This window comes from Falco peregrinus, chromosome 4 (genome assembly GCF_023634155.1).
Source record: "Falco peregrinus isolate bFalPer1 chromosome 4, bFalPer1.pri, whole genome shotgun sequence".
NCBI lineage: Eukaryota > Metazoa > Chordata > Aves > Falconiformes > Falconidae > Falco > Falco peregrinus.
The window spans coordinates 52,251,214-52,265,324 of NC_073724.1; the positions used below are offsets into that span (position 1 = coordinate 52,251,214).

Consider the following 14,111-nt stretch of genomic DNA (forward strand, 5'->3'; position numbering starts at 1 on the left):
CAGGCAGTAAACAATGGCAAAGCAGAGGAAGTAGGATTTTGCCTGCCTTTTGAAGACTGTTAGCTATATTTACTCTTATATTGCAATGTATGTGTATACAGCACTCTGCCAAGCAAGATACACTTTTTATTGACCTACTTGTGTTCCAATTTATTGCTAGTGACAGCTGCTGTCAATGATCTGGAGAAAATAAATTGAGAATAAAGCAAAGAGACACTGATTGGTAAAAAAAATTAGTTGCTGTTTTAAATCAAATATAAGGGATTTAGTCTCTTAAAAACTATAAAGTCTGATTAAAATGAAGACTTTAAAACCATGGCTGGATTACAGTAATTCAGAACTTCATGGATTATGAGATGAAATACTTCATAGGCATTATTTTGGACAAAAGCTGCCATTAGGATTACTACATAATTTTAGACCTACTGTTTTGCATTTCTTCAAATCCTCTGCTGTGGTACTATATGAATTTGAAAGACACTGGCTGCCATGTTTAATCTGATCCTTCTAACAAGTGAGTCAACTTTGTTGACATTTAACATTTGCAGCCGGTCTAATCTGCTACATTTCAGTGACTTCTTTGCACAGTAATTTCAGAATCAAGGTCTAATATAGCTGGTATTCTGGTGGTGTTTCCTAGATACAAGTTGTGGATGACAGCTGTACATGAAAATCTCCCTCCTCTAGTTAGCACAACAGGCATTTAACCATTTCTGGTTTTTAAGGGCAAATTAAGACATATTTGATTCTGTGTTTTATCTTATTTGGCTTTTTAGATTGCTTTTTTTTAATGGGCCACAAGTTGCTTGGGGACATTCTACATGGAAGGCACTATACACAAACAGTTTAATTGTATCTCTCTCCGAAAAGGTGAAACAGTTTTATTGAAGATGCCTGCCAGAGAAATCACATTTATCACTAATGGAGAAAGCAAGTGATAAAAGCCTCTTAGATGATAGAGATGGTGAAAAAAGCAGTTTTCCTATGACAGTATTCTAGGGGAAAAACGAAACAAACCAGTCCCCCTGTTTTTTGTCAGCATCTTGAGGGCAAATCAGATGAAGATATAATAGTTCTGTTGCAGCTGTTTCTGATTGTGTTTTTTTTCTAATCCAAACAGATGAGCATGCCCTACCATTTTGACTTTTATCAGGCACACTGATACCTTTCTGCCTTCTATGTACATGTTTAAACAGCAGAAAAATTGAACAGTTGCAAGTAAATTATAGATGATAAAGTATTTTAAGAGATATGAAGAGTTAGGTAGTACTTCTAAACAGTTTCAAATTTCCTCAGTGGAGATCGTTGAATTAATGTCCTAGAAGAGTTAAAAACAGAGAGAGAGGTGGGAAAAGAGGGAAAATAAGACTGTATACAGAGGGGAGAGTTTTCTCCAAAAGGGGTAGAAAAATTGATTACATTTATTCAACTTATATCTCCTTATGACTTCCATGAATACACACAGAAATTAATCTCACCAGCCTTCTTTGCTTGACGTACAAAACAGTTACATCCTTTTAAAGTCTATGGGAATTATTTATACCTTATAGTAGGAAACCTACTATTTCTAGGAAGCTGCTGTCCCCCTAGTTGTCCCTCAGACCAGGTAGTGTGAGGAAACATTATTATTATTATTGCTATTACTATTATTATAAAATCCCAGTAAAGGTAGAAAGCAGTTCCTGAGGAAATAAGGCTGTCGTCCTAGGGTTTTCTTTGGTATAAAAGAGTTAGAGATGTTGTGGGTGAGTCTGGAAGTATGAAAGGTGTGTCAAGGTCACACAGCTTACAGAGCTCCAGGCAGTCTGAGGCATACCTTGAACAAAACTTCTACGCTAGACAGAAAAAACCCACTATTTTCAGGCCAGAACATTACCATTCAAAAAGAATATGGATTTTCTAGATACTAGGATTTCAACTTCCAGTTTCACCTTTATACCCTATCTAAATAATGCCATATCCTAAATGACCTTGGGAAACAAAGCAGCAATTTTAATTTACGAAAAAGTACAGAAAGGCAATTCCAAGCTTAAATTATTTTGAGAGGAGGAGAGCAGGGGATGTTTGAAGGATGTAGTGGAGGTGGGGAGGGCCAGGTATCCCTCCAGGTACTCATGCTAACCAGTGCTGCTTCCTACTCACCCTGCCTCTGTGTTACCTTTTTCTGAGCAGCAGTAGCAACCATAGGTCCTCCCGCCTTGCTCCAAAGGGTGCGCAAGAAGGGTGTCCCTCTCACCCTGTCTTGCTATTGTTCTGTATCTATTAATAGCCTGATGTGTGCATAATTAATGCCAGAGCCTCGAGGATACTGATAAAGCCTTAATGGCCCTGACCTGCCCCATGTGGGGCCTCCTCCCTCTGCCCACGGCCTAAAGAAATCCATTTAAGCTCAGGTCTGGGCTTTCACTCCCTGCCCAACTCATTGTAAGTGTACGTGTCTCCAGCCCTTTCACAGCTGTGCTTCTGCCTGGCCATGGCCCCCATTGATATGGATCGTGACCTGGGGACTGTTGTCCTGGTGGGACCTCAGACCTGCCTTGTCACTGTGCATGCCTGGCAGTCCCTGGGCTCTGTCTGACCCTCATGGACCCGATCCCGACCTGAATTCCTGGCCTGACCTTGGACCTGCCTCATCACCACAGACTTGCCTGAGGATCTGGGCTCTCGATTGAACCTGCCTCCACTCGTGGGCCTGCCCTGCTCACCTTGCTTGAGCGCTGTGGGACTGGACCCCTGGCTGGCACAGCCCTGGCCCTGCCAGCTGCATTCTGCCCCTGGGCTCCTGGCTCCCCAGCCTTCAGGGAACAGCCAGCCCTCGCTGCTCCATGATGAGTTGCTCCCTACAGCTGCCTGAGAGGAGGCTGTGGGCAGGTGGGGGTCGGTCTCTTCTCCCAGGTAAGAAGAGACAGGGCAAGAGGAAACAGCCTCAAGTTACGCATGGGTGGTTTAGATTGGATATTAAGAAAAATTTCTTCACTGAAAAGGTGGACGAGCATTGGAACAGGCTGCCCAGGGAGGTGGTGTAACCATGGTCCCTGGAGGTCTTTGAAAAATGCATGCATGTGATGCTTAGGGACATGGTTTAGTGGTGGGCTTTGCAGTGCTGGGTTAATAGTTGGCCTTGATGATCTCAAAAGACTTTCCCAACCTAAATAATTCTATGTTAAAAGGCTTAATTTATGATGAAAAATTAGAGTTTATATACTATGTCTCATTCATTTCTCAATGTACAGTATTACTAGAATACCTCTGGACATGTCTCTGTTCCTGTTGGATAAATTGTATTTTTCTCTCTTTAAATGTGGAAAATAGCATTGTTTTCTTTATTTTAAAATCATCTGTACTTACATATCATCAAAGATAAGCTTTGTCCTTCTGCAGTCCCTGGGCGTGCTGGACAGAGGTGACCAAGGCTCTGTTTGGGACTGTGGCTTATTGCAGAGAAGAACATTTTCTGAATTGACGTGAATTGCTTTCTAGACAACAAACAGCAGAGAAGACATTGAGGAATGGCTACTAACTTCAAAAAATCAATTAATAAACAATAGAGTGTCTTTGCATTGTGTTGTAAATTGGCAGTTAGTTTTCCTACTATTTCAGCAGGGAGTATGTACAACTGTCCTGTCACTGGTAGCCACAAATTCAGAGATACTGACTGCTCAGAGCACTTTGTAAAGGGCTCAAGTTTCAATGATTTACAGAAGAAATTGAGCTGAACTGTTAGTAACTATCAAAACACCCTGAAACACAGTAAGTGAAATTATTAAAGAATAGGTCTGTTGTGGTCATTAAGAAGTTATATCTCTTATCTTCAGCTTTCAAACTAGCATTGCACTTTGCCTCAGGAGAGCAAGGCTCACTTGTTTGACTTGTTTCACGCTGCACTGCTGATGTGCCTGCGTGGTATGAATTTGTAGCCCAAGGTCCAGGTTTCTGCTCTGGGTCTCTGATCAGCTTGAAAGATCACTGCTCTGTGCCACAGTGGGCGCACATGCCTTTTGGCAGGGTCTCATGCATTCCCTCCGCTGCAGCCCTGTTCTTCAGGCAGCCTCATGAGCCCTTCATTCTACCAAGTGACCTGCTGTGTGGGCGACTATGCACTGGTGCAAAGCAGAGGGCCCCAGGTTGGTTTTGTTTGATAACCACTGACAGAAAAGACTGTTCTGTCTTCGTCAGGATGGACAAAAAGGTCAAACGGATAAAAGCCACTCTCTGGCTTGAGGTGTCTGAAAGACCATCGAAGGACTACTTGGGCGTGCCAGTTAGGTGCTAGATGGGATAAGACGGGATAAACCAAAGCTAACTAACATTTATAGTTCATGAGCTCTCATCTTCTATATGCACATCCAGATCAGTTCAGCAGGCTAAAGGTTTCAGATGAATAACTAGATACATAAGAATTTTATTGCAAAGGTTGTTAAAATGTTGACCAAATGGTACATTGCTAGGCTATGCAGAAAATCTCAGTGAAACACATTTACTAAGGGTGTGGGTCATAAAGCAATCACCTTTTACTTTTGATTTCCAGCACATTTGCGTGTGAAGGAATTTAAATTGTTTTCAAGATACCCAGTGAAGAGCCATATCATTATAATTCTGAATGGGTTATAAACCTCTAAGCTTATATTTTAGGAGTTAAAATGTTTAAAAATTTACATTTAATCCATGAAAAGTAGATTAATGACTATGGTATGTTAAAATGCCTTTTTATTGGAATATTTTAATGTAATTAATTTTATTTCAGTTTACCAAAAGCAACTGTGAGATATTCTTGAAACACACAATTTGTAACTTGTTTTTTAAAAAGTGTCCAAAATTAAGTTTATAGTTACTACTTCCCCTTCCACTCTCAAAAAAAGTATTTATATTTATATTTAAGTATATTTAAGTATATACATATATACTTAACATCTACTGTGGGGCCAGTTATGCCCACAGGAAAAGTGGTAGGAAGAGACCACTGCTACAGCTCAGGTAGTTTGTTTTCCTGCAAGTTACTTAGGCACTAATATTTGGGCTTTTGAAGCTTCTTATGTATCAAATAACAAATACAACAAATAGATACAGGATAAAATATATAAATGCCTTGTGTAGCAAGTAGAGAGGCATGGGGCTTTCTAGCAGCAGCAGTGCCCTAACAGCTTGACTACATGCTCCATCAGTGAACACCAATATGATGGTACCCAAATTGCTTCTAGGTATTTCACACAAAGCAGAACAGCTTCAAGAGGAGGACATGGCAATATTCTGCTCTTGATCTTCTACCAGCAGTATCCTGTAGGCTGGAGGGTAGGGGAGGTGAAAGACGTGAATTCCCTCAGAAGAGCTAACAGGCTCTTTACTCCAGCATCCTAACCACAGAACTGATGCATAAACGGGGACAGCACCTACTCCTGTCTCTCTGTGCGCTGAAGGTGGCAGCTACCACATAGTGTAGTAATATGGCTTTATCTGGAAAAGTGATGTGGGCACATTTCGTGTGAGCAAGGCTCTCTGATAAGTATCTGAATACCTGAGCTCTGATGGAGCTGGGTTGTGGGGCTGGCGCTAAGCTGTTCACTGGTGTCAAGATAAAGTAGGAGTGCCTGAGAAAGCTGGTTTAAGACATGTAGAAGAACTTGCCTGCAGGCACATTCATGGTTAGGCAGTGGCTGAGTAGAGGCCTTATACAATAGATGCCTTATGCACCGCACTTTTGGACGCAGGGGACTGGCATCACGACCAAGTAATACTCTGGAGGCCTAAAGCCATTCATTTTGGGCCATTAGCTTTTACCTTTTGCTTATGTGGCCTTTGTTATTTGCTCGTTTTACAGCTTGCCCTCCTTCCTTTCTTCTGTGCCTTGCTACACTCCAGACCAGAAATACTGAACTTACAGTACAACATTATTCCAATATTTTTTTTTGCATAACATTCTGCAAAACTATCACAGACTGCAATACAAAGTGAAAAATATACACCTAGGTTTTATATTGTGAACAAGAGCATAAACTTACATTGAAGTCTCCGGAATGTGGCTGCGACTGGATTTCACCCTTATGTTTTTTGGTGGAGGAGATGGAAGGTAATAGACTGCTGCCGTTAGGTCTGCTAGAGGAAGTTAAATCATCGTTGGAGTATTTGTGTTTTGATGCATCAGAGAGAGGAGAGATGGGTGACCGAAGCATTTTCTCATTTTTATTTATTGGTATTGCCAAGCTGGAAATGGAAATTACAGTAATGGAGTGTCACAAAGCTGGCTTTGAGAAAGGTAAATGTTTTATATATTACCAAAACTTTGAATTTAAAACCTGCTGGCAAGATGAAGTCTATTGGTATCTGGAAACAAGCTTACAGTATTGGGACCAAGAGTTCATTTACAAATTTGTATCATGTTTCTTCTCTTTCCCTTCAAGGCAAATTGTAATTCTGGAGTTAATATAAAGTCTGTATCAGAGTACTTGAAAAAAAAAAACCCCAGAGATAAATGGCCACTTGCTCACCATTTCTTAAGGGATAGCCGGAGACGAAGATTAGGCTCTGTGTAAGTGTAAGTTCAGGTTATGGAGCCCTATTTCACCATTAGAGGTGACAATTTATAAGCCATGGCAATAAAACCATATGTGAACTAAAACAGGAAATGTGTTTAAAGATGACTAGCTTGCCTTTGCGCTCAATGTCCAGCCTTTGGTAGCACTGTTTATACTAATCTAATACAGATTTTGAAGACAAAGAAAGATAGGCTGGTAGTGCAGACAAAAGGAAACATAGGCGAACAGTAGCTACACACAGAGAAATATGAGCTGCTTCATCTTCTAAAGAAGAAAGCTGTAACACTGAGAGTATTTTCAGCTTTCATTTATTTGGGAGAAGGTTTGGATGAAGAGAAGTCAGACAGACTGTAAAAATATGCCCAGAAATAAACTTCAGATGCACTAATTTGAAGAAAACATTTAGCTGAAAATCTTAAAGCAACACATACAAAATAAAAGTTTTTTTAAGGAGACAGTTTGCATTAAGACTAAAACTGTGATTAAGGTCAGACAGACTGTTTTAACACAATACCTTGCCCTGTCACATTCCCCTTTATTCAGCCTATTACTTTTTATAGACAATTCTCACTTCTTTATAGTTACTGTATCAGACAGTATACACTTAATGGAATCACAAAAAAGAATATGGTGCAAACTATACTTTATTTTTGCACATAATTTCAGGGAACAGAGCTAATTAAATGTGCTCTTATCATACATTTGTCCATTTATCTGGCAAGTCTTTAAAAACTAGCTGTGAAAGAAGCCATGAAACGTAATTCAGAACCTTTGCTGTTTCCCACAGTGTAGTACCTTTAAAACACGAAGTGAACTGTTTCGCTTTAATGACCAATGCTGTTTACGAAAGCAAGAATCAAGGACAACTGTGCCCTTCTTCTCCCCCTAAGAAAAATGAGATCTTTAGCACTATTTTGAATGTGCAGGCTGATGCTGTAATTTCGTTTCCTCTTTTCAAACATAAACCCATGCCTTGGGTAGTCACGTTTATACATCACTGTCAAAGTGCAGGCTTAAAGCATCCAAGAGAAGCCAGAGCTCTTTGGAAGTGTACTCAAGCCTCTAAACTTTGACCCAGAGCTTCTGAGGAGTAGCTGCAATTTCTAGTTGTGCTGTAGACTTTCTACACGGCCTTTGGCACATTGTGTCGGACCCAGCACAGTCTCTTTACACTGAGAACCCACGCAGAACAACCTGCAGTGAGCTGTCATCCGCTTGGACCGGGCAGATTGTGGCATTCAGCATAGGTGCAAGATATTTGGGTTATCTCTGCCTGACGCTGCAGCCTTTCTTGTCAAACAGGGCCTTGCTTAGTCTGCACCTCAGACTGTAATTACACAATAGAAAATGCTCATGTCTGAATGTATTTTTGCTCCTCTCGCTGCTACCAGCCCTCGGCTATGCTGACAAAACTGTCTGTGTGGCTCTGCTGGGAGCTGAATAATAATAACTCGATCCAAAAAAAAAAAAAAAAAAAGAAAAAAAAAGGAAAAGAAAGAGTTCTGGTTTCAGGTTTCAGACAAGTTTCTTGCGTGAATTTACAGAAGACCCTCACAGGCAGCTACAATGGCATAACTAGAGGGGGGCTGTGCCAGCATCAGCAGCTACTGATTGCAAGATGAACAGGAGGTCCTGATATCTGACCGCTGGTTTAGCTACAGCCTCAGTAGCCCATCCTTAGCTGTGAGAATATTAGCATTCGATATCATGTCCTACCATAGTAGCATAAACCACAGACACATCTGGGAAGCAGGGCAAACTAGGGAAGAATTAGGAGGCAAATACACATTTAAGACCTTCTTCTTTGTTTCTTTATTGTACAGTTGCTACCAGGAGTACTGAATTTAATGTCAAGTAAAACACAAATTATTGTTGTGCTTCCAGGAAGAACAGAATTAACCCTGTGACACAGCAAGCTATGACAGCCATGCTATTCTCTGAAAATGAATGCGATGTAAAACATATGACACTGTGGTAACGGGAATGGCATGCCTGCATGCAATCACCCACAATAAAACAAACTGTTCTGTGTATTGTTTTCACTTTATGAAACATATGTGACATGTCAGGACAAAGAAATTGAATGCATACTTTTGAATAAGCACTATATATATTCGTTTTCTCCATGATTTTTTCCAGCATTAATGACAAGAATTGCTCAAACTCATCAGTGATGTGTACAATAGAAAAGACCGCTAGAATAAATACAAATATTTTCTAATTTTAGCAGTTTTACCCCAAGAGATACCCTGATACTAACAGAAAATGATATTTTTTTTAAATACTGATGACCAGCATGTACTAAGCAGCATGCGTCTGAACTCTGAAGAGATGTGTGTCAAAGTTTGACTGCTGGAAGCCTCCAGAAAGTCTCTGTGATTGATCTGACATTGATAGGGGTCTGTGTGCATAAGCCATGCCAGCAAATGTGAAATACTCAACATTTGTTTCATGCCCCACATACTTTGAAAATTATATTGTTTTTAAAGTCTGAGTTCTTTGTCCTAAAATACTTATTAATTACACAGAATAGATTGCTTGTCATCTCAAAAATATTGGATCTCAAATATATTCTGGAACTGAGTATTGCAGGCATTATTATGAATATTTTTTTCAATCTTGTCCATAGAGTTTATAGATAATTGTATTTATACAGCCAAACTTTAAGTTTGAAACTCATAACACTGTAAGAAAAGAAAAGGCTAGAAGATGGCTGCCTATGCGAATTGGTACCTACAACACAATGTTTGGGAATATGTCTTGGACAATCGCACTGGTCTAACTATAATTACTTATTCCATGAGCCTCAGACTTGAACTCACAAATTCTTTATGCCATAGGACAAAAATGCAAGTATATGAATGTGTCAGCAGCTGCTAACTTGTTCATTAAACCAGAAGAAAGGAGAATGCAGTGGGCAGTTTTTCAACATAAAATGTGTTAATTAAAAAATAAATTCTATTAAAGGAAAAATAACACACAGCATTAAACTGCAGCTAGTTGTATGACTCAGTGGTAAATAAGAAGGAAAATGCTTACCTATTTTCGTTCATATTGCAGTGATTTGCTGCTGTGATGCTTTGAGCAGAGGCAGCTAATCGTGAAGAACTCTCTCGCTCTAAGTGAGTCTTCTTGATGTCTCTGCACTCTTCCTCATTCTCACACTGAATGTAGAGAAAAATAATAATATGCTAGGTTGTGGATTTACTACAGATCCAAAACTACTTGGCATTTTCTGGCATTTGGTATTAACGATGACACTTTCTTTGAGCATATGCGTAACACAGATCAGAGATGACTGGTCCATGCCTTAAAAAAAAAATAATCTAAAGAGGCAGGGTGTAAACAAAGGAGTAGAATATAAAAATTGAATTGTTTCCACCACTTCCGCACTTGCACTTTGGGATATTCTTTCTTTATATTGCCCTCTTTGCCCATTTCCTGTGACTTTTCTCTTGTCTAGTCCTCAGCCTCATACCTCTTTTGCCTCTCTTGCTCTGTTCGGTGACTATGCTTATGCTAGTAAATACAACAGATCAGCAACTGGTCCTGAGGCCAACGGGCATCGCACAGCTCACACCCATGCACTCATCTTGCTCCTCCTTCAAACCGGGGTATATGCTACATTCAGATTGCCTTTTGGGAAGGGACCTTAGTCTGGTCCTGAGTGAGGGCCAGACACTGGAAGAACAGAAGTTGGTGCTGACCAAACCCGCATTAGCAAGCATGTTAACAGTTAAAGCAGGTGACTGTGCCACTTCTTGGGACTGCAGCCTGGCCCTATCTGGCCTACTAGTGTGAACGTAGCCAATGTTTCCAACCAGTATTTAATCTCATGTTATGTTTCTTAGGTTCTATCATCGGCTCCCAAAGGCTCTGCTTTTCCAACCTCCTGCAAAGTCCACATCCTTTCCCACTTCTAATGCTTCTTCAGTTTCCAGTGCTGGCTGAGTTTTACTTGTGATCTGTTGATTCTGCTGGATTTACTGCCTCGCTGCATGGCAACAACATATTCTGTGTTATCCATTGCCACTGCGGCTGCTGCTATTGGGTTAACATTGTAGCTTACACTCCACAGGAGTGAAGATCTCACACCTCAGGGCTCAACCACCGTCCTCTGTCTCTACTTGTCCATCTTCTTGCGATCACGACAGAGGTGCAAGTGATAATGACCACTTTCAAATTTTGCTGTTATGCCCGATAATTCATTCTTATTAGTCTTATTCATAGTGTCTTTTGGGAAGGGGGATCATGTATTGTGAGCTTGCATAGTAGCTATCCCATTGAGGGTCTTATTCCAGGCTGAGGGGCAATATGGTACTCCAGGAATGCCTTGTATTTGTTATATCACTAAAACCACCAGCAACAGCAGTGCTTTAAGACAGAAGAATAAAAGATAATGTGCCACAGGAAGTGGGATTAAGCATTTCTAGGATGGCTGTTTATTTTGCTCTTCTGTTGTTTCCTCCTGTTTCCTTCTGGGTGCGCAGCCTGGCACTGTCACATTGGCATCTCCTGTGGCCTAAAAACATATATATTTTGCTTCTGCCACTATTTCTTGACCTGCTGCCCATCATTTTGTACTGTGCAGTTACTTCCACACTACTTCCTAAAGAAAATGCAGACAAACATATCTCAGAGTTTATCAGAGCTCTCTGTTATGGCTCCACCAGTGACCAGAACAGGGTTGCCACCTTCCAGATATTAAAAAAGAATCTGAAAAAAAAAAAAAAAGATAAAAAAAAGGGAAAGACTGCTTTAGAAAACAGTCCTCAAAAGTATACAGATCAATCTGCACACATACAGTAGCTCTGAGGGCGATCGATGACTGCAAAGTAAAACTGTCCAGAAGTTGGGTAGATGGCGATTCCAGTTTGGAGTGACTTTTGGGGTCAGATAGGTACAAAAAGAAAGCATCCTCGGTGGACATCTATGGCCATGGGGTGTAGGGGGATTTCTCCTCGGCACCACTGGTGGCTCAGAAAGTGTGTGGGAGAGGCAGGGCAGAGGGGTGCATGTGACTAGAGGGCAGTGCCCACCTGGCTGCTGTGACAGTGCTGCTGGGGAGGGGGCAGCTAATGGACTACACTAGCACTTCTACACCTGTCTGAGAGCCCTGAGGTAAAAGGGAGCCACAAGAGTGTGAGAGAGGCAGGTTGCAGAGGAAGGCAGGTTGCAGGTCTCTGTGAACACATCACGCACAAAACCTGGCCTCCCTGCTGGGACTGAAGGGCTTGCCTTTTGTCAACAATCTCAGGCAAAAAAACCATTCTGCCTCTTCTTTTTCTACACATGCAGTGATACTGTGCAGACTGTGACAAGATAGCTGATAGTCGTCCTTTTGCCAGCTTAAGCATCACCTCCAAATGCTCCAAATGAAAGAATCCTCAGAAGAGAAAACTATCCTACTAAAAAGGCAGTGCCTTCACTAAGGCATGGAAAGTTGTGTGCCAGCAGCAAATGCTGTCTCCAAGGGGCTGTGATCCCTCACAACCTGTTTCATCACCTCCTGGGATGGCATCTCCCTGGGGCTTGGCCAATTCCTACATGGTGAGTGGGGACAAATCCCAGCTCTGAAGTGCCAGCCTGGAGAAGACACAGCCATTGAGCACTGGATGAGGGTGCAAGTGGTGCTTGCCTCCCACTTGCTGGAGGCCCCTGTACCCACCCCGATCAGTCCCCCCAAAGCTCACCTTGCGTTTCCTTCTAGATTTCGGTAAACCCTTCTCTGCTGGGGGGTCAGCACTACTACCCTGCGGGAGGCTGGCCGCTTGGTTTGCTCCGGCGCTCATGGCCAGCGGCTCTTCGGGCAAACGCTCTGGAATCCTGGACAAAAGAGCCAAGTCAATGTTGACCCACAGCGATTTTACCTCATCACTGTCTTTCAGAGGAGACAGGAGCTCATTCCTACCGAAAGGAACTAGGGTGTAAAACTGTTCCTCCAGCTCCTTTGCTATTTCACTACTAGTCCTGGCATTAATGGAGCCAAAGGCACTGCAGCCGCCGTGGGGTTTGTTGGCGGTGCCAGTCCCCGCATCCTTGGCACGCGGCTCGGACCCGGCCACCGCCGGCACCTTTGGCAGCGGGCGCTCCTCCCGCTCGGACTCAGAGCCCGAGTCGGAGGAGGATGATGAGGACGAAGACTCAGTCTCGATGAACTCTTTTGATTTGGGTGCCGTTTTGCTCGGCCCCCGGGCCCGACGCTTCTCGCCGGCTGTGGCTGAGCGGGGCTCCCGGCGATGTCCTGCTCTGCAGCCACCGCTGCCACTGCTGCTGCCGCCGGGCCGGGCCCTTGGTGCCTCGCCAGCAGTGCCTTCTGGAAAGCTGTGGCTCCCAGGGGGCTCCTCTGTGCTGGGGCAGTGGGCGCTGTCCCCGGCAGAGGCCCTCTCGGCCCGCCGCGGCACTTTCTTCCCTGCTGCCCGCCTTGGAGGCCCGCCGTCGGCGGCGGGGGGTGACTTTTGCCGGCTGCCCTTGCTGCCTGGTGCTTTGTTGGCGGTCCTGGGCCGTGGTCCGTCCCCGACGGTGGTGGCGGCAGTGGCAACGCGGCTCTCCCCACTGCGGTGCTCGGCTGGGCCGGTGGCCAGGGTCTTCTCGCTTTCCTGCCGCTCTGCCTTCACACGGCCATAGTAGGGATGAGCCTCCAGCGCCGGGCCATCATGGTGGGTCAGGATGGGTGCTTTGTGCGGGGTGACTTTATTCAACCACTTGTCCAGCTGCCACTTGTTGGATGAGGGTGGCTCAGGCTGAAAGGGAAACAGATGGCAACAATCTTAGTGCTGAGACCGTACTGCCCTCACCCAGGGCTCCCTCAGGGACACCAGAATGCTGGGTCCCTCCTGGTACCGCAGAGATTTTCCTCTGGTTAGAGCTGCCCCTAACTGCGGCAAGCCCCTGGCACTGGCCCTGGGCGATGGGATGGAACACAGGTGACATGCCATGCAAGCAGGGATTATTTTTGGTTTCAGAATGAGTTTGGGAAGGAGGAATGGCTTCCATGTTTCATCATTTCTGAGGATGATTCACACAGCGCTACTGGCAATGGCTTTAGCTGGGAAATGCTCCCAAGTTTCTAAACAAAAGAAAATATAATGGTGATAGGAAGGGAGGAAAATGAGGCAGGGATAGGGCTGAGTTTAAGGGAGGGTAGCTAATAGGAAAGCTAGGGATACATATCTTGTGTCTTGTGCCATCGCAATAAATACAAAAAGCATTAAAAAAGCATACAAAGAGGCATGTAGCGGGGAGCTGGAGGCCTAACTAGGTGGCTCATGTAATCTGTCTGGTATTGATGTTATAATCCTGTGAGATCCCACAAACATTTGTGCCGTGGTATTGTCAAGTGCTCATTTTGTGAGTATTGTGTGGCTGTTAGTTTTTCTGTGTAACAATAAAGTTATAAGAAAGCATCTAAAACATAATAGTGTTTGGACAGTGAAGAAGTGGGATAATCAGGATTTCAAATGTAAACACAGCTCAGACAATGTTATTTCAGAACAATGTGCAAGTGTTTTTTAGTGCTTCTTGCAATCAGTAATTTGAATGTAACAAAATGAAGAGGAAAGGCAAAAAACCCCAAAAGAA

General features: G+C 43.1%; 1 protein-coding gene across 1 annotated transcript in view; it reads right to left on the bottom strand.

The window, feature by feature from the left end:
• The window catches only part of LOC101913911 (ALF transcription elongation factor 3), a 43,954-nt gene that overhangs the window by 22,657 nt on the left and 7,186 nt on the right, over positions 1-14,111 (bottom strand). Inside the window, exons 2-5 of the mRNA XM_027785055.2 lie at positions 12,224-13,273; positions 9,570-9,694; positions 5,997-6,198; positions 3,349-3,476 (exon numbers count right to left, since the gene is read on the bottom strand). Of these exons, the coding sequence (XP_027640856.2) occupies positions 3,349-3,476; positions 5,997-6,198; positions 9,570-9,694; positions 12,224-13,273 (1,505 nt within the window). The remainder of the gene's footprint in view (positions 1-3,348; positions 3,477-5,996; positions 6,199-9,569; positions 9,695-12,223; positions 13,274-14,111) is intronic.